The sequence below is a fragment of the Hyaena hyaena genome, unplaced genomic scaffold (genome assembly GCF_003009895.1).
Source record: "Hyaena hyaena isolate Hyena2069 unplaced genomic scaffold, ASM300989v1 scaffold_0, whole genome shotgun sequence".
Lineage (NCBI taxonomy): Eukaryota > Metazoa > Chordata > Mammalia > Carnivora > Hyaenidae > Hyaena > Hyaena hyaena.
This window is the reverse complement of record NW_024080632.1, coordinates 12,720,195-12,741,422: the sequence shown is the minus strand read 5'-3', so window position 1 is coordinate 12,741,422 and position 21,228 is coordinate 12,720,195. Positions and strand designations below refer to the sequence as shown.

The 21,228-nt window shown below is 43.1% G+C and overlaps 1 protein-coding gene across 2 annotated transcripts; it reads right to left on the bottom strand.

Annotated features, from left to right (window-relative positions):
- Positions 1-3,416: 3,416 nt before the first annotated feature.
- On the bottom strand, positions 3,417-19,642 carry SIRT4 (sirtuin 4). 2 transcript variants are annotated; one of them, XM_039226734.1, is made up of 5 exons: positions 19,596-19,642; positions 8,670-9,166; positions 6,406-6,700; positions 6,072-6,284; positions 3,417-3,820 (listed from the first exon to the last, which is right to left on the bottom strand). In XM_039226734.1, exons 2-4 carry the CDS (start codon positions 9,158-9,160, stop codon positions 6,132-6,134), a joined length of 939 nt encoding a protein of 312 aa, XP_039082665.1. In that variant the 5' UTR covers positions 9,161-9,166; positions 19,596-19,642; the 3' UTR covers positions 3,417-3,820; positions 6,072-6,131. The 2 variants fall into 2 exon arrangements, with proteins under 2 accessions (XP_039082665.1, XP_039082747.1); XM_039226816.1 differs by having other exon boundaries at positions 8,670-9,161; positions 19,596-19,635.
- Between the last annotated feature and the right edge of the window lie 1,586 nt (positions 19,643-21,228).

Here is a 21,228-nt window from a genome sequence, read left to right as displayed (position 1 = left end):
GGGAAAGCTGGAGGGATTTGCAGTTCTGACCTCTCTGTTTTTGCCTTTGTTGTTACCTCCATTTGGAATGCTCGCTCTCCCTTTTCCCGCCCGGGGCTTGCCTGTTCATCTTTCCAGGATCTAGTTGGTGACACCTCAAGAAGTTTATTGAGCCTTGCCCTCGTTCCCTCCCAAAGTACGGTTGCGCAATTACCCCCATTGGGTTTCTAGAGCATTAAAGAAAGAGGGTTCAGAACTGGATGGACTGGGTTTGATTACTGGCCTGGTCACGCCAGGTGACCTTGGGCTAGTAGCATGAAATCTCCAAGCTTCAGGATCTTCATCTTTCAAAAGAAATAATAGTGTGCAGATCAGAGGGTTGTGGGAATTGGGTGAGTGAATGCCTTGTAAAATGCTTCCTACAGGAGTGCGTGTTGTATAGTAAATGTTCATAAATACTCTCTTCCCAAGGGGAAGCAGAGGGAAGGGTACTCTTTATTTTCTTTAGAAAGGCGTTATTGTATCAAGCCAGACTTGGCTTTTGTAAATTTTTTTTCTTTTTTGAAAGACAGACAGGTACGCACAAACGAAATGTGGCTCTGGAGAAGATCTGTGGGAGTCTAGTTAAAGGAGACCAAGGTTTAGCCTGTGATAATGGCTGATAACTGCTTACCTTACACCTGGCACTGGGCAATGAACTTCAGGTGCATCACTACCTTTTTTTAAATCTTCCTAGCAACCCAATGAGGTAGCTACTAGTATCCTGATTTATAAAGAGATTGAAGATTAACCACTTTCCCAAATTCACGAAACTAGTAAGTAGTAAGACCGGGATGGAAATCCAAGTCTGTCTATATAATAAGAGTTTTGATTCTGTGCTGTATTCTTTTTCTTTTCTTTTTTTTTTTTTTTAAATTTTTTTTAATGTTTTATTTATTCCTAGGAGAGAGAGAGAGAGAGAGAGAGTGTGAGCAGGGGAGGGTCAGAGAGAGAGGGAGCCACAGACTGAAACAGGCTCCAGGCTCTGAGCTGGCAGCCAGCACAGAGCCCGACGCGGGGCTGGAACCCACGAACCGCGAGATCATGACCTAAGCGAAAGTCGGACGCTCAACCGACTAAGCCACCCAGGCGCCCCATGTGCTGTATTCTTTTTCTAATAAATTGAGGGGGGGGGGAATCCCACTCTCCTTTCTTGGACGAGTTTACCTTCTTTTTTTTTTTAATTCACAAAGTGGAATTTATCTGTTTTGTGACATCAAAAAATTAAAAAATCTGGATCTCAGAACACCATCTTGCATCTCAACAAGGATAACGTATCTGGAATCAACTTTTATACTTGGTGGCAACTTCCGCTATTCCTAGGAGCGGGGTAACCAACTCATCCTGGTTATAGCACTGAAAAGTCCTGCATCCCAGGAAAACCCTTCAATACTGGGCAATCTGGGACTGCAGGTCTCTATGCTTAGAGGAGTGTTGAATTTCCTATTGGTCCTTAAAGTGATCCTCTCAGGAAAGGTCTGACATTCACTGAAGACTGATTCTTATGCATGGCCAAGCATTTCCTGTGGGGTTAACTCTTAACTAAGTGAGCAAATGTGTTGTAAGACACTTCACACAGTGCTTGGGATATAGTGTGCTCAATAAATTCTATTATTTAAGAGAGAGGGGGAGAGGTATTCAATTTATGACAGCATAAAAGAAGAGATATGAGTTAGTGGGAAGGAGGTTTCATGTGTTATGTGCTTGTTTGCCTTTGTGACTTCTACTTACTGAAACTGTGATGGCAGAGTCATGGAAGGATTTGTGGAAAGTCATGACCAAAGCTGGGCTTATGTGGTCAGAAGCCTATAACCAGGGCAGTGACAAACTGATAGCATCCACCAGTCAGTATTCCAACAGAGGACACTTACAGTGGGTTAGGAACTGCCATCCTGGTAGAAAGCAAAAGATGTAAAGTGAAGAGACATAGAAGCATCAGCTTCAGGAAATGCCAAGTTCCTCTTGGGACAAATTTTTGGGGAAGAATTCCACCTCTGGAAGAACTATGAACAAAATGAACACTCCTAAGGTCCTGAAGACTCGATTTCATGAATTGTGCCAGCATTTAGTGATGGAAAGAGCCCTGCCTTCCTCCCTGGCAACCTGACTGCTGGATTTTAACCATTCCTGGTCCCCTTAGCCAGCTGTACTGCTGGCTTCTACTTTACTTTAGGTTGACTTCTTTCTAACCATGATCTTCAGACAGAAGAAGCTGTTGTTTAAAAAAGAAACGAACTGGGAGGAAAGTCTTGGATTCTAGTCCTGGCTCTGAAACTATGTTGGATGGCCTTGCTTAAGTCTGGATGTTAGTTTCCTCCAAAATAAAACGAGGAGGGATGGGTTTAATTTGCTCTCATTTTGCCATTCCATGCATGAATCTGGGCATTTTCTGGTAGAGAATAAGAATGGGGGGAATAGCACATTCTCTGTGAGCCACTTGAAGCCAAGAGGTTGTACCTTTGTAGCCTTAGTACCTTAATGCTGTTAGGAACTACTGATGAAATTACGAATGAGAATGGCTTGAGATTCAAAAGACCCAGATTTGAATACAATGATTGGTGCTGACTTAGTAACTAAGCAAGTCAGATTCGGAGCACCTTAGGATCTTCATCTGCAAAAAAGCTGGAATGAGATTTACAATCTTACACCTCTTCAGAATTAATGACTATGAGAAAGCATACATTTGTGCACATGAAAAGAACTCTGTCGGTTTCAAGATCTTGGATTATCCCAGTTAACTATAATTTACTTCCTAGGCAGGTGCAGGATGAACATGTTTTGCTTGCCCTAATTTTAAGACAAAAGGCTATCCAAGATAGGTTATGATTCTTTCATCTGCTTCACTTTTGAGGAGATTGTGCTGAAAGCTTTAGCCTGGTACAATGACTCTTTCTGGCTAACACACTAATCAAACAGGGCTTGCTGCCTTGCTCAGCAGAAACAAATCAGTTTAAGAGCCCACTTGGGAATTCAGTTTCCTCTCTACACATCAGGTTTGAGGCAAGTGTCTCATTCTGGCAGCCGAAATCCAGCAGAAATCCTTGTCATAAAGGCCCATTCTCTTTTAACTGATTAAAAAAAAAAGAAGAAGAATATAGGGGCGCCTGGGTGGCTCAGTTGGTTTAATGTCGGACTTTGACTCAGGTCATGATCTCACAGTTCATGGGTTCAAATCTCACATCAGGCTCTGTGCTGACAGCTCAGAGCCTGGAGCCTGCTTTTGGATCCAGTCTCTCTCTCTCTCTCTGCCTCCACCCTGCTCCCCAGCCCCACTCGTGCTCATTCTCACTCTGTCAAAAATAAGTTAAAATGTTAAAATAATTAAAAAAAAATATAAAAACATACAGCCATGGCCTGATGTGCTATTTAAGAAATTATTTCTTTATTCCTTAGTTAATAAAAAATTTATTCAGAACATTGCTCATATTTTAGAAAAATATACCAGAATGTTTCAGTTAAAGACATTTAACCATTAGGAATTCTAAATTAAGTCCTTTACTTCTCCCCTCAGCCTCCGCATTAGTGAGATTCCTGGTTACTGCTCCAGAGACCATTCTGGCCTACGTGTTTCCCAGGCCGTTTCTACTGCCTGGTGAGGTAAAAAGGAAGTGAAAGTAGTTTACCTATCAATAGAAGCTGCTTCTCTGAAAAAGTCGTTCTTCAGGGGAAAATTTCATCAGCCTGACTGGAACCTGCCCTGTTCATAGGCAGGCTAGGAGAAAGATGCTGGTTTGCTGCCCTCTACAGGCTGTACTCAGTGAGCTTCGGTTAGTTAGAGGAAGAAGGAGGAATCCTTAAGGATCTGGAAAGAAATGAAACAAGTTAGTCCCAAATAAGCCGAGTAGGTGGGGGACAATGATTGTGAACATCAGCCTACCATTCAAGAAACCACAGCATTTAGGGCACTTAAAGAGGGCCACTATATCTTGAGTGAACACAGGATGTGATAAAAGATGCACAGCTTGATTTGGTTTTCATAAAAACAGGTTTAGTTATATCAGAATGTTAAACTCTGGTTACCGTGGTGGTGGGATAATGGGTAGTTTGTATTATATTCTTTTTACTTATCTGTATCATCTAAACGTTCTACAATATATACGTATTATTCTAATAAGCTAGTTAAAAAGTGTATTAAAAAGTGTCTGGGGCTCAGTCAAGCCACTGGGTGGCTCAGTCAGTTGAGTGTCTGACTTCAGCTCAGGTCATGATCTCATGGCTCGTGGGTTCGAGTCCTGTGTTGGGGTCTGTGCTCACAGCTCAGAGCCTGGAGCCTGCTTTGGATTCTGTGTCTCCCTTTCTCTCTGCCCCTCCCCCCCTCAAAAATAAACATTAAAGAAAAAAAAATTTTAAGTGTCTGTACTAAGGGGACTTCTTTGGTGCTACTAATCTGTTCTGTTGAATCTGTTCCTTGATCTAGATGCTTTATGTCTTCATCAAACTGTCCACTTATAATACATGCTCTTCTGTTTGTATAGTATACTTCCAAGAAAAAACATTTGTGTTTTTTTTTTTTTAACGTTTTTTTATTTATTTTGAGAGAGAAAGGCAGAGAGAGAGGGAGACGGTGAATCCCAAGCAGGGTCTGTGGTGTCAGCAAAGAGCCTGACAGTGGTTCAAAGTCACAAACTGTGACTGAGCTGAAATCAAGAGTCAGATGCTCAACCGACTGAGCCACCCAGGCGCCCCCAAAATGATTTTTAAAAAGTGGTTGTACAAGAACTCTCATTCATTGGTGGGAATACAAAATGGGACAGCCACTTTGGAAGGCAGTTTGACAGTTGTGTCCAAAACTAAACAAACTTTTATCACACGATCCAGCAGCCTTGCTCCTTGGTATTTACAGCAACTTTATTCATAATTGCCAAAAACTTGGAAACAGCCAAGATCTCCTTCAGTAGGTGAATCGAATGATAATACTGTGTGAGTGTATAGGGACAAAGGGCATATTAGAACCCTTTGTTCTTACTGCTCAGTTTCGCTGTGAACCTAAAACTAATAAGTAAGGTCTCTTTTTTTAAAAAGTGGTTGTATTTCTCTGAGGATATACTAAAACCTATTGAATTGTACATATTACATGAATAAGCTCTGTGAACTATATCTCAATAAAGCTTTTTATTTTATTTAGAGAAAGAGTGTGAGCAGGGAAGAGGGGCAGAGAGAGAGAATCTCAAGCGAACTCTACCCTCAGTACAGAGCCCTACCTGAACCTTGATCCTGTGACCCTGGGATATGACCTGAACCCAAGTCAAGCATCAGCTGCTCAACTAACTGAGCCACCCAGGTGCCCCAAAGCTTTTTATTTTTAAGTGGTTGTATCCATAGATTGAAATAGATATAAAAATACCAATACATGCTACAATATGGATGAAACTTAAAACTATTATACCAAATGGAGAAGCCAGACACAAAAGGCCACATTTTCCATGAAATGTCTAGAATAAACAAACAGACTAGCTGTTGCCAGGGTGGGGAGAGGTGGAGGGGTTGGGTAGTATGGAGTGACTGCTGATGGGTACAAGGTTTCTTCTTGGGATGATGAAAATATTCTGGAATTAAACAGCTGTGAGTCATGTATAACTTTGTACTAAAACCCTAAATGAAAGGGTGAAAAGCTGTTATTTTTTTAAAACAGGAAAAAAAAGCAATGGCGGATTTTGAAATCTTTTAAATAGCTTTGTGCATAGAACTGGAAAATCATAGTCTTTCTGGGGCGCCTGGGGCGCTCAGTTGGTTGGGCATCCGACTTCAGCTCAGGTCATGATCTTACCGCTTGGGGGTTCCAGCCCCACGTTGGGCTCTGAGCTGTCAGCCTGGAGCCTGCTTCGCATTCTGTGTCTCCCTCTTCCTGTGCCCCTCCCCCACTCACACTCTCTCTCTGTTTAAAAAATTACTAAATGTTTAAAAAAAAAGAAAAAAGAAAATCATAGTCTTTCAACACTATAGCTTAACGCACATTAAAAAATTAGTGAAGAGTGGCCGTACATTAAGAACCCTATTTTGTCAGTGCTGTCAGTTGAATGGGAACTGGAGTCAGGATCTAGGAAAGCATTTACCTTTAATAGCAGGATTCAAGTGAAAGTCCCAGTTTCTGTCTCAGGAGCATCAGGCTGTGGTCAGTGTGGGTCTATCAGAGGCAGCAGTTCTCCACAACGAGAATCCAGTTTCAGACACGCCAAGTCATCGGACCGCGTGGGCCCAATGTTAAGTATTGCAATTGGGAGCTTCTTCTCTCGGGCAGTGAGGATGAACCTGTAACCAGAGTAAACCTTACAGGGAAGAGACACAGGTAAGAACTCTCAATACAGTTACAGATAAACCCAAGAGGGAGCCTCTCCAGGGCCCTCCAGCCCGCAAAAGGGGCCCTTCCCACCCTGACAAGTCCGATACCTGCAAGGATGATCCCACTACCAGGAGGGAGTCAGCTTCTTTTACACGCCTGCGCACAAAGTCAACCTTGTCAGGGTTCACCGTGTCCCCGAAGAAAACAACATCTGGTTTCAGGGGGCCTCCACATCGGGCGCAGGACGGGACCCGGAAGCTCTGTACCTGCTCCTCTGTGAGGAAGACGTCGCCATCAGGAGCCAGGCCGTGGGCCTCGGCACTCCAGGTGGGGTTCAGAGCTTCAAAACGCTCTTGTAACACCCCCCGGGGGATCTGGTCACCACAGGCCAAGCAAAGGACCCTGAAACCGAAGAAGAGGCTGCCTGAACGTCTGGTCCCGAGAAGGCATGAGGCGGCCAAAGACCTCTCATCGCCAACCTTCTGTAGCTCCTCCAACATCGTGTACGGGTCCTAGTGCAGGCTTCCCCCACGTTAGGAACACCTTCTCATGTTAACTGCCACCACTCCTCGCCTGCCTTCGACGGCCAGCTCTGGAACGAGCAGTGCGTGTGGTTTCCTTATATACACTGCCTGCTTAACCCGTTGGTTCATTTTTATCCTTAGTGCAACTGCAACTCCTTCACCAATGACTTCTTTAGTGCCCAGACTGCTGCTTCCCTCCCTCCTTCTCCTCCTCCAGGCTGATGGGTGCTGTCCGTCACCACCATCCCTAAAACACTCTTCCTCTCGGTGTCCTTCCAGTGACACCTCACCTCTCTCAACATGAGCTCGTGTGAGGGCAAGAACTTTGGGTCCTTTGACCACTGTGCTGTGCCCACCACCTAGAACAGTGCCTATAGACAGTAGCCACTCAATAAATAGAAGCTATTTTAAGAGACAGTGGATGCGGGGGGAGGGGGAGGAGTAGGCATGATAAAATCTTTGAGTGACGATACACGGGAGTTCATTATGCTGCTTTCTTATTGGGGAGATTTGGAACTTTCATCAGGAAAAGAAAATTTTGATGGGACCAAGGCCATCATTAGCTCCAAATTCCCCTGATACCACCTTGAACTGGGTCCTTCAGGCTGACCTCCCTGAGCCACTCTCCCTAATCCTGTGTGGCTTTCCTCAAATGCTATTTTTATTATGTTGCTATCTTGCTCAGGAACCACTAATAGTCCCTTTTTGGCTCTCACAAGAGACCCAAATTGCACTGTACTATTTTAAGATGTGCCGATGATTTGGGTCTAACCTTTCCAGACAATCTGATTTCGTAGTAGTCTCCACAGAGACCAGGCCAGACTCCTCTGAGCCCTACAAATCCTCTTCATTTAGAAAGCCCTCTCCCCTGTTTTGTTCAGTCAGACCTGAGCCAGGCTCAAGTCCCACCTTTCCCATAAAAGCTTGACCGATTACTCCAAGCTTTACTAAATCTGTTTCTCTGAACCTATAAAGCATGTCTATCAAGGACCACATAATTTAACAATCACGTATGGAGTTGTCTGTTGTTAAACATGTTATTTTTGGATCCCCCCAACCCCCAAGAGATTACAGAGTTCTCACATATAAAGTACAGCACGTTTTATGCTTTGGTTTTGACCCCTCCACACCGCCAGTAGCGCCCCACATGACGTAGGCACCCAATAAATATTTTATGATTGGCAGGAGGATCTCTGGGGCTTAATAATAAGGAAATGGTCTCCAATTAGGTTCAAGTTATTGCCAGGGCTCCATGTGTTCCTTCCATCAATATTTACTGGGTTCTGACTATACTCCAGACTGTACTGTGTGCTATGTGTCCAGGCACCAGAGATCCACCAGCTTATAGACTATGCTGTTGGTGCCTTGCTCATAGTCCCCTCAGGACACCCTACAGGCCACTTGTACACAGTTCTCTTAGGAGCAACTTCCTGCATCTCTTTTAGGGGGTTTACTGGCCAAGGAATTGCAGAGTCAGTGTTAGGGAGTTAATTCCCCTAGAAAGACCCTCAACCAGTAAGGGATGGGACGTGGTAGATAAGTGCCCACGCTTCCTCAGCTTTCAGTAAGACACTTCTGAAGCATGCTCTAGACAGAGGGCCTCTCAAAGGATTGAGCCCCAGCTCCCCAAAGCTGCAGCCCATTCATTAACATACCCCTTTCTTGGCTTTTCTTCCCTACCCTGTTTCATTCCCCCACTCCCTCAGTGAGTTTGCTGGGATCAACTCCAAAATAAATGACTTGCTCCCAAATCTTTTCTCAAGGTCTAACGAGGACAACAGTGATCAAGACAGCCAGGGCCTTGCTCTCATGCAGCTCACATTCAAACTGTGTAGACCTTCCTGCACCTGTGCATGCAGCCATGGAGTTCTGTCAGGCGCTGACTCCCTGCTTTAGTGTGCAAGGCATCCACATTTTGGGTCACCAACCAGTACAGCTTTCCAAGTCTCTCCCAGTTGCTCAAGGCCCAATGGGCAGGGTTGGGCTGGAGGGACGAGAACCGAGGCCAGCCTACGAAGTTTCTCGCCCAGTACCGCTGGCGGATTGGAGCGCTCCGTAGAAAATCCCCGTGCTGGATGGGTTTCTGGTCAGTGCGGGCATAGAGTCCCACCTTTTCTGACCTGTAGTCTGGGATCCCTGACTCAGTGGAGATTCCTGCCCCAGTCATCACCAGGAGTCTCTTGGATAGGGTGATGAAGCGCTGTAACTCTTTGACCTTCTCCGGGTCTAGAGGTGGACTTGGTGGCACAAATAACCCCGTGGATCCATGTGAGCTTTGCCGGCTGATGCTCACCAGCCAGCGGCCTTTCGCTGTTCTGAGAGTCCACCTAAAATTCATCCTGTTCTAGAGAGAAAGAAACCTGATGTGAGAAAACAGGTTTTAAAAACTAAGGCTGGGGTCGCCTGGGTGACTCAGTAGGTTAAGCGTCCGACTTCGGCTCAGGTCATGATCTCACAGTTCATGGGTTCGCACACCACGTTGGGCTCTGTGCTAACGGCTCAGAGCCTGGAGCCTGTCTTCGGATTCTGTATCTCCCTCTCTCTCTGACCCTCCCCTGCTCACACTGTCTCTATCTCTCTCAAAGATAAATAAAACATCAAAAAAGAAAAATAAATAAATAAAAACTAAGGCTGCCAAAGGGCGCCTGGGTGGCTCAGTCTGTTGAGCATCTGACTTTGGCTCAGGTCATGATCTTGAAGTTAATGAGCTCGAGCCCCACCATGGGCTCACTGCTGTCTGCATGGAGCCCACTTCAGATCCTCTGCCCCTTCCTCTCTGCCCCTCCCCTGTCTCTCTCTCTTTCAAAAATATATAAAACAGTTAAAATATATATATATATATATAGGCGCCTGGGGGGCTCAGTCAGTTAAGCATCTGACTTTGGCTCAGGTCATGACTTCACGGTTTGTGGGTTTGAGCCCCACCTCAGGCTCTGTGCTGACAGTATGGAGCCTGGAGCCTCCTTCAGATTCTGTGTCTCCCTCTCTCTCTGCCCTTCACCTGCTTGCGCTCTGTCTCTCTCTCTTTCAAAAATAGACATTAAAAAATGTTTTAAATATATATATGTAAATAAAACTAAGGCAGCTGAAACTAAAAACAGAACTACCCTATGATCCAGCAATTGCACTATTAGGTATTTACCCAGAGGATACAAAAATATGGATTTGAAGGGGTACATGCACCCCACTGTTTATAGCAGCATTATCAACAATAACCAAACTATGGAGACAGCCCAAATGTCCATCAATTGATGAATGGTTAAAGATGTGGTATGTATATATAATGGAATATTATTCAGCCATCAAAAAGAATGAAATCTTGGGGTGCCTGGGTGGCTCAGTCGGTTAGGTCTGACTCTGGATTTCAGCTCAGGTCATGATCTCACGGTTCATGAGTTTGAGTCCTTCCAGCGCAGAGCCTGCTAGGGATTCTCTGTCTCCTTCTCTCTCTCTGCCCCTCCCCCACTTGTACATGTCCCCCCCTCTCTCAAATAAATAAATAAACTTAAAAAAAAAAAAAGAATGCTGGGACGCCTGGGTAGCTCAGTCAGTTAAGCGTCGGATTGTAACTCAGGTCATAATCACACAGTTTGTGAGTTCAAGTCCTGCATCGAGCTCTGTGCCGACAGCTCAGAGCCTGGTGCCTACTTCAGATTCTGTGTCTCCTTCTCTCTCTGTCCCTCCCCCACTCGTGCTCTGTCTCTCTCTCAAATATAAATAAAACATTAAAAATAAAAAAAAAATGAGGGGCGCCTGGGTGGCTTAGTCAGTTAAGCGTCCGACTTTCGCTTAGGTCATGATCTCGCAGTTCGTGGGTTCGAGCCCTGCGTTGGGCTCTGTGCTGACTGCCAGCCCAGAGCCTGGAGCCTGTTTCAGAGTCTGTCACTCCCTCTCTCTCTGACCCTCCCCTGCTCATGCTGTCTCTCTCTCTCTCCTAGAAATAAATAAAAACATTTTAAAAAAAATAAAAAAAAATGAAAACTTGCCATCCACAATGACGTGGATGGAGCTAGAATGTATTATGCTAAGCAAAATAAGTCAATCAGAGAAAAATACCATATAATTCCAGTCATTTGTGAAATTTAAGAAACAAAACATGAACATAAGGGAAGGAGGAGGAAAAAGAGAAGAGAGGGAAACAAACCACAAGAGACTCTTTTTTAAAAAATGTTTTCAAATGTTTATTGTTTCAGGAGAGAGAGAGACTGAGTGTGAGCGGGGGAGGGGCTGAGAGAGAGGGAGACACAGAATCCGAAATAGGCTCAAGGCTCTGAGCTGTCAGCACAGACCCTGATGCAGGGCTTGAACTCCAGAACCACGAGATCATGACCTGAGCTGAAGTCAGACACTTAACAGACTGAGCCACCCAAGCGCCCCAACAAACCACAAGAGGCTCTTAATGATAGAGAACAAATTATGGGTTGATGGAGGGAGGTGAGTGGAAGATGCTAGATGGGTGATGGATATTAAGAAGGGCACTTGTTGTGAGGACACTGGGTGCTGTATGTTAAGTGATGAATCACTGAATTCTCCTGAAACCAATATTGCACTGCATGTTAACTAAAATTTAAATTAAAAAACAAAACAAGACACCAAAACCAAAACTAAGGTAGCCATCAACTAACTGATGAATGGATAAACAAAATGGGGGTCTATCCATACAAGGAAATTTACCTATAAACATGAAGTTCTAATATATGCTACAATATAGATAAACATCAAAAACATTATGCTAAGTGTAAGAAGTCAGTCACAAAAGGACAAATACTATATGATTCCACTTATATAAAATGTCCAAAATACATAAATAAATAGAGACAGAAAGTAAATTAGTAGTTGCCAGGGACTGGAAGATGTATCAGAACTCTATTCTTTTTTTTTTTTTTTTTAGTCTTTCCCTTAAGACTTTTTTTTAAATTCAAGGGTAATTAACATATAGTATTATATTAGTTTCAGGTGCACAACATAATGATTCAACAATTCTATAGATTCGTCATTGCTCACCACTTTAAGTGCATGCTTAATCCCCAGCATCTATTTAACCCATCCTACTTACCCTCTGGCAGCCTCCAGTTTGTTCTGTATATTTAAGAGTCTGTTAAATGTCCATCAACTGACGAATGGATCAAGAAGCTGTGGTTTATCGGGGCGCCTGGGTGGCTTAGTCGGTTAAGGGTCCGACTTTCGCTTAGGTCATGATCTCACGGTTCGTGGGTTGGAGCCCCGCGTTGGGCTCTGTGCTGACTGCCAGCTCAGAGCCTGGAGCCTGTTTCAGTCTGTGACTCCCTCTCTCTCTGACCCTCCCCTGCTCACGCTGTCTCTCTCTCTCTCCTAGAAATAAATAAATAAAACAAAAAAAAAAAAAAAAGAAGAAGCTGTGGTTTATCTATACAATGGAATACTACATGGCAATGAGAAAGAATGAAATCTGGCCTGTGTAGCAATGTGGATGGAACTGGAGGGTTTTCTGCTATGTGAAATAAGTCAGTCAGAGAAGGACAGATACCGTATGTTTTCACTCACACGTGGATCTCGAGAAACTTAACAGAAGACCATGGGGACAGGGAAAGAGAAAAAAAGTTACAGAGAGGGAGGGAGGGAAACCATAAGAGACTCTTAAATACTGAGAACAAACTGAGGGTTGATGGGGGTGAGGGAGAGGGGAAGGTGGGTGATGGGCATTGAGGAGGGCACTCGTTGGGATGAGCACTGGGTGTTGTATGGAAACCAACTTGACAATAAATTATATTTAAAAAATAAAGGACTATGCTGGGAAAAAAGTCTGTTTTTGGGGTGCCTGGGTGGCTTAAGTCAGTTAAGTGTCTGGCTTGGCTCAGGTTGTGATCTCCCAGTTCATGGGTTGGAGCTCTGCATTGGGCTCTCCATGCAGAGCCCACTTAGGATCCTCTGTCTCCCTCTCTCTGTCCCTCCCCAACACATGTTCATACTCTCTGTCAAAAATAAACATGTTTTAAAAAGGGTCTCAGGGTACCTTGGTGGCTCAGTCGGTTAAATGTCCAGCTCTTGATTTCAGCCCAGGTCATGGTCTCATGGTTTGTGGGTTCGAGCCCCTCATCGGGCTCTCCATTGGCAGCGAGGAGGCTGCCTGGGATTCTCTCTCTCTTCCTTTCTTTCTCTCTGCTCCTCCCCCCACTCACTCATGCACGTGCATGCGTGCTCTCTCTCTCAAAATAAACTTAAATTTTTTTGAGTCTGTTTTTTTGTCTCTTTTTTCTTTGTTCATTTGTTGTGGTTTTTTTTTCTTAAAATTCCAAATATGAGTGAAATCATGTGGTATTTGACTTATTTCACTTAGCATTATATCCTCTAGATCCATCCATGTTGTTGCAAATAGCAAGATATCCTTCTTTTTATGGCTGAGTAATACTCCTGTGTGGAGTGAGTGTGTGTGTGCATGCACGTGTGTGTGTGCTGACATCTTCTTTATCCATTCGTCTATGGACACTCGGGTTGCTTCGATATCTTGGCTATTATAAGTAATGCTGCAATAAACACAGAGGTTCATATACCTTTTCAAATTAGTGTTTTTGTTTTCCTTGGGTAAATGCCTAGTAGTGGAATTACTGGATCATAGAATAATTCTATTTTTAATTTTTTAAGGAAACTCCATACTGTTTTCCACAGTGGCTGTACCAGCTTGCATTCCCACAAACAGTGCACAAGTGTTCCTTTTTCTCCATCTCCTCGCCCACACTACTTATTTCTCGTGTCTTTTGATTTTAGCCATTCTGTCAGGTGTGAGGTGATACCTCATTTATAGCTGAAAAGCAAAGGCGGCATCGAGGCATCAAGCATCAACAGCTTCCTCCACTGTCAACATTATGAAAAGAGAGACAAGCAGACTCGTCATGGAAGAGCACACCACTCCCCCTGCAAGATGTGGTCTTGGAAAAAAAATTTTTTTGAACTTGACAGTGTCCAGTCTCTAGAGTTTATTAACAATTTATAGGAAATACAGAGGCCAAAGCAATGTTACATGATATCATCTGTCAATCCATGAAGTTCAGACTATAGGCAAACAGGACAGACAAATCAGCTTCTTCAACAAATAAACTGCAAGAGACAGAAATAGATCTGAAGGGGGAATTACAGATTAAAGAGGTTTAAAGACATACCAACCAACTGTAATATGTGGGCCTTCCTTATCTGGAACGTTACAACATTGATAATTGGAAATTTGAGCATTACTGTATGTTTGATATTAAGAAATGATTGTTTTTTATGTAAGGGGGTATCTAGCTGGCTCAGTCAGTAAAGCATGCAACTCTTGATCTCAGAGTTGTGAGTTCAAGCCCCACATTGGTCTTAGAGATTACTTAAGGGAATAAAAAATATATATAAAAAAGTGTTTTGTGTACGACAAGTGGTATTGTGATTTTTTAAAAAAGTCTTCATCCTATAGAAGTTACATACTGAAATATTTGGATGAGATGATATATCTAAGAGGATTTATTTCAAAATAATATAGAGGGGGCAGAGTAGATAGGAATATACTGTATAAATGAAACAAGATTAGCCAAGAGTTGTTCATTTTTGAAGCTGGGTGAATTGGGTTTGAAGTCTGTGAATTGGGTTCGTTATATTATTCTATCTCCACAATAAAAATTTTTTATATAGGGGCGCTTGAGTGGCTCAGTTGGTTAAGGGTCTGACTTTGGCTCAGGTCACAATCTCACAGTTTGTGAGTTCAAGCCCAGCATCAGGCTCTGCATTGGTGGTGCAGAGCCTGCTTGTGATTCTCACTCTTCCTCTCTGCCCCTTACCCACTTGCTCTCTCTCTCTCTTTCTCAGAATAAATAAATAAATAAGCTTTTAAAAAGAAACAACAGAAGTGCCTGGGTGACTCAGTTGGTTAAGTGTCTGACTTCAGCTCAGGTCATAATCTCACCGTTCATGAGTTCGAGCCCCGCGTTAGGCTCTGTGCTGACAGTTCAGAGCCTGGAGCCTGCTTCAGATTCTGTGATCCTCTCTCTCTCTGCCCCTCTCTTGTTCACACTCTGTCTGTCTCTCTCAAAAATAATAAATAGAACATTAAAAAATTTATATATATGTTTTTATATATTTATAAAATATATAAAATTTATAAAAATGTATATTATATATGTTTTAAGTAGGCTCCACACCCAACGTCAGGCTGGAACTCACCACCTGAGATCAAGAGTCACATGCTCTACCGACTGAGCCAGCCAGGTGCCCCCACAATAAAAGTTTTTTTAAAAACTCCTTAGGGGCTCAGTTGGTTGAGCGTCCAACTTCAGCTCAGGTCATGATCTACAGTTTGTGGGTTCAACCCCACGTCAGGCTCTGTGCTCACAGTTCAGAGCCTGGATCCTGCTTCTATTTCTGGGTCTCCCTCTGTCTCTGCCCCTCCCCTGCTTGCCCTCTGTCTCTCAAAAATAAATAAATGTTAAAAACATTTTTTTAATGTTTTTATTTATTTCTAAGAGAGAGAGAGAGAGCGTGAGCAGGGGAGGGTCAGAGAGAGAGAGGGAGTCACAGACCGAAACAGGCTCAAGACTCTGAGCGGGCAGTCAGCACAGAGCCCGATGTGGGGCTCGAACCCGCGAACCGCGAGATCATGACCTAAGCGAAAGTCGGACGCTTAACCAACTGAGCCACCCAGGCGCCCCGTTAAAAACATTTTTTAAATAAATAAATATTAAAAATAATGTTTTAATTCCTTAGAGGGATGTCTGGATTGCAGATGTCCTAGTGTGCCCAGGACAGCGGTAGTGCAGAAGTGCCAAAAGCCATGAGATAAAGTAAAATGCTTATCTCTTTTGAATATTTTAAAGGCTTAAGAGATATTATCCAAAAATGAGGAGAAAAAAAAAAGGAATGGAGTACTTTGAAGAGAAGCTAAAATGTGGGATGTTTCACCTTAAAGGTAGATAAAACTGTAATATCTGGACCAGGTCAGCAGTCATACAGTATTTGGAGAAAACATATTTGAAATTAAATGTACAGGGGCGTCTGGGTGGCTCAGTTGGTTAAGCGTCCGACTTCGGCGCAGGTCATGATCTCACGGTTCGTGGGTTCGAGCCCCCCGTCGGGCTCTGTGCTGACAGCTAGCTCAGAGCCTGGAGTCTGCTTCAGATTCTGCATCTCCCTCTCTCTCTGGCCCTCCCCTGCTCACGCTGTCTCTCTCTTTCTCTCTCAGAAATAAGTAAAACATTAAAAAAAAAGAAATTAAATGTACAAAGTGAACTAGGGTAGGTAACTTAAAAGTATACCTCCCTCATGTTGCCCTGGATCTAGGCAAAAATGAAAGCAAGGGTACATGATTATCAACAGTACAGAGATAAACAAGGGCTAAGCTTAGCTGAAAAATATATAGACTAAGTCTAAGGAAGGAAGTGCAAATAAAGAAAAGCTTGGGTAGCACTGTCATTTCCCCAAAATAGTCCACCCTAACTGGCATTTGGGATGTTACTGGTGAGATTTCGATTTTTATCAATAAGCTTCCAACCCAAAGGGTATCTGATAATCAGCAAAGTTGTACACTGAAATATTTATGGGACAGGTGATGAGAGCCGAAAGCATACTGAGAAATGACTGGGGAATAGGAAATTGTGGGCATTGCACGCAATATTGTCCTCTTGAAGACAATATCTAGGTATTAGAAAATGTATTGGAGAACCGCAGCAACTTCTTACTTGACACATCCCCAAAAGCAAGGGAATCGAGAGCAAAAATAAACTGTTGGGACCTCATCAAGATTAAAAGCTTCTGCACAGCCAAGGAAACAACCCAGAAAATTAATAGGCAACCAACGGAATGGGAAAAGATAGTTGCAAATGACATATCAGATAAAGGGTTAATATCCAGAATCTATAAGGAACTCACCAAACTCCACGCCCGAAAAACAAACAACCCAGTGAAGAAATGGGCAGAAGACATGAACAGACACTTCTCCAAAGAGGACATCCAGATGGCCAACAGACACATGAAACGATGCTCAGCATCCCTCCTCATCAGGGAAATACAAATCAAAACCACACTGAGATACCACCTCACGCCAGTCAGAGTGGCTAAAATGAGCAAATCAGAGAACTCTAGATGCTGGCGAGGATGTGGAGAAACGGGCACCCTCCTACACTGTTGGTGGGAATGTAAACTGGTACAGCCCCTCTGGAAAACAGTGTGGAGGTTCCTCAGGAAACTAACAATAGAACTCCCTTATGACCCAGCAATAGCACTGCTAGGAATTTACCCAAGGGATACAGAAATGCTGAGGCATAGGAGCACATGTACCCCAATGTTCATAGCAGCACTCTCCACAATAGCTAAAACATGGAAAGAGCCTAAGTGTCCATCAACAGATGAATGGATCAAGAAGATGTGGTTTATCTATACCATGGAATACTACATGGCAATGAGAAACAATGAAATCTGGCCATGTGTAGCAACATGGATGGACCTTGAGGGTGTTATGCTGAGCGAAATAAGTCAGGCAGAGAAGGACAAATACCATATGTTTGCACGTATAGGAGGATTAGGAGGAACTTGACGGAGGAACAAGGGGGAGAAGAAGGGCGGAAATGGTGGGGGAAAGGGAGAGAGGCAAACCATGAGAGACTCTTGAATGCTGACAAAAACTGAGGACTGATGGATGTGGGGGGGAGGGGGGGATGGGCATGAAGGAGGGCACTTTGGGGATGAGCACTGAGTGTTATGTAGAAACTAATTTGACAATAAACTATTTGTAAAAAAAAAAAAAAAAAAGAAAATGTATTGGAGAGGAGTACAGATTTTTGCATAATCTAAGAAGACTCTCCATCCAGGCTGTACTACTTCTGGTAGCAGATTGCTGCTTATCTGAACAACCTCCTGATAGTGAGTTAATCAGTGACTTCAGTATCTTGAAGGATGGGCCCCCAAATAAACAAGAATATCTTTCACTGGAAAGGTGCAGCCTCCTCCCCCAGCCCCACACCTGGAATGTATTTCTAATCATTTTACTTTGCAATCCAGATCAGTCTTTTGTAGAATTTGGGAGAGTGTGAGCTAGCTCAGGATGTGAGAACTCAAGAATGTGTAGAACATTGGGGCTCCAGGCTTATAGAGAGAACTGACCCTTGCCAGGGGTGCACTACCTTCTCCCCCACTATCCCCTCCCAAAAAGATATAAGAAAATAATCCTATCATGGCCAGCTTCAGGCTACCAATGGCTTAACAACTGGCTAACAAGTCCCTGATATGTAACAACTGACCGTCACCAGTTAAAACTGATTCCGGCCCGCCTTCCTGAGTCCCATGAAGTCCAACCTAAAACAACAAGGCTCCCTTTTTATATCTTTTATATCTTTTTATATCTTTTAAAAGGCTCCCTTTCTAATTTCTTTTGGTCATGAATTTCTAATACCTTCCACAAAATTAAATCTTGTCTCCACACTGGACTATTGCATAACAACCCAAGCCACTTGTCCTCTTGACGTCTTAAGAACATACAACCAGAGGTCTACTATGATGTGGCCATCAGATGGAAACAATTTAATATGTTTGGTGAGGGCCATCTGGGTGGCTCAGTCAGTTAAGCGTCTGAATTCGGCTCAGGTCATGATCTCACGGTCAGTGGGCGAGCCCTGCGTCGGGCTCTGTGCTGACAGCTCAGAGTCTGGGACCTGCTTCGGATTCTGTGTCTCCCTCTCTCTCTGACCCTCTCCTGCTCACGCTGTCTCTCTCTCTCTCTCTCTCTCTCTCTCAGAAATAAATAAAACATTAAAAAACGTTGAAAAAATAAATAAATAAAAAATAAAATGTTTGGTGAATCTTCCAAGACTTTTTGCATCCAAGAGAAACTGTACACACTTTGGTTTATTTAATGAAATGGTAGAAGGGACTTTAATGTTTTATTTATTTCTAGGAGAGAGAGAGAGAGAGAGAGAGAGACAGCGTGAGCAGGGGAGGGTCAGAGAGAGAGAGTCACAGACTCTGAAACAGGCTCCAGGCTCTGAGCTGGCAGTCAGCACAGAGCCCGACGCGGGGCTCGAACCCACGAACCGCGAGATCATGACCTAAGTGAAAGTCGGACGCTTAACCGACAAAGCCACCCAGGCGCCCCGTCCCACTATCTTTTAATAGGGAATTGTTATTCCATCTATGTCTAGATCTAACAACATCTCCCTCCGAGGAATACACTTATAATTTTAGCTACTACCATCTCTTGGGAAACAGTGTGCTCCATAAACCTACTTCCCATTTTATAAATCAGAAGTATTTCTTCATAAGCTAAAGAAGCATATTTGAATTCTAGTATGCCAGGTGTTGATAAAGTTGTTGCTCAGACTTTTCTGGCTTTTGATTTTTCTGGCTTTTGGTTTTATTAATGTAACTAAGCACGTACACATCTTTTACTCTACTTTTCCCATGTTCTTTTAGTTTAGCCTCGATTGCAAACGCAACATTCTACCCCAGCTTTCTAACAAACAAAGCTTTGGCCTATTACTTAACATAAGGCAGAAATTCCCTAGTGACATGCACCCCATATGTAAACATTATTTTATGCCTGGCTTTCCAGATCTGGGTTCAGGACTCCGATTTCTCTAGACATTCCTCAGCAACACTTGAACTGCTGAACAAATATAGTCTGCATTCCTGAGACCAAAAGGCTCAGGAGAACCCGCTGAAAACCCGCTATACTGGAACAGCTGCTCTCTGCCAGGTACTACTACAAGGCCAAAAGTTAATATGGAATCTCTTACAACAAATCCACAACTTCTAGAAACCTGCAGCCCCTACAGAACACTTACCTTTCACACCTTAAGGAACACTTTACGTCTGACGATGCAACTGGCTGGCTCCTTTTGCATTTTGGGAAATGCAGTCCAGGAAGCAAAAAATGATGCAAGGAAAACTACAAGCCCCACAATCCTCTGGGTGTCACAGCTGAGGGATCCAGATTTGTGTGGTAGCGCCCCTATCTGCCTTTCCTGGTCAGAGGTGTTGAACCTTGATTCGAGGTGTGCCCGCTGTCTCCTAAACCAACATGTAGTGTCCCTTTGAGAGAAGTGGTTAGAGTTTCAAGAAGAGTGTACTCAATGCGAGATTAGTACATCTAAACAGCACTAAGTTAGGAATTCATTGTTAAGATAGAAGCTTTAATAATGGATCTAGATTAGACTCATACTGAACTTCAGTGATAATGATCCTTGCAGTAAGGGTGTGAAGAAATACATCAATAAATATCTGAAAAATTGACGTTTTTGCAGTTTATGTGAAAATCTAAAGCCACATATAATATGCAGGGAATAATGTGTTTACCCACTTGGCATCTCCAATTTTCTTTATTCGCTTTTGTGTTTTTATTACATTAACCAACACAATGCCCAGGTCTTATTCCCAGAGATTGGTTTAATTGGTCTGGGGAGATGCCTAGGCATCAAGATGGTTTACAAACTTCCCAGTTGTTTCTAATGTTTTTAATGAGAAGTGCTGTTTTGTAGCATCACCTAAATAAGACACTAATCAATTTGTGTTTTAGAACATAATCAAAGGGCAGCTAATTGGGATCTTGAAGACCACCTCAGGAACCACTTCCCCCATTTTAAGATAAACTGAAGCCCAGAGTGGGTTATGGAAGCTGGAGTCAGAGTTTAACTCCTGTTCCTCTCATTGAATCTGTGGAGGTAAATATTAGTAAAGTCACCCAGTTTAGTAGTTTGGGAGAAATACCTGCACACAACTCAGGTCACGCTGCTGGGACAGTCACCTGACATGACAGCCTTTCTGTGCCTTAGTTGACCTGACCACATTGGCTGAAAGAAAGGACCAAAATGTAGACTGGAAATTTTTACTAAGTCAAAAAAACCGCAATCAGGAATATTTCCTGCACATACGGGTATTTGGTCAAAAACTTTTAAATTGCCAAAACACTGACATTTCCTCCCCCCAGTCCAATTTTATTAAGAAAAATTTCAAACCTATGTTTTTTTTTCAGTTTGCCAAGTAGAATGAGTATCATTAATTGAGAGACTGCCTAATATAGGGCAATTGTGCTTTTAAGCCCCCCAAAATCTCATGTTCCTGGGAAAAGTTAGCTGACTTTTCAATTTCTCATAGTCCTGGAAAGTCATCCACGGAGGATGAAGTCACCCAAGACAGCTGGTGAAACACACAATGTCACCACACCCGGAACTGATGACTAAGTCCTTGATTGGATCAAAGTAAAAAATCTAAAGTTAATCAAGTTGCTAGTCTTCTTCATTTTTTTTTCTTGCTAATTTTTCCTACCCTGGCAGTTATGGCTGTGGAATAAAAAAAAAAAAAGCTACCCATCAGCATCAAACAGGCCATTTAAAGATGTAATTTTCGCATCTAGATGATGACTATATGAATGTTCACTGAGCAACATTTTGAACATTTCATGTTTGAATTTCTTTTAAA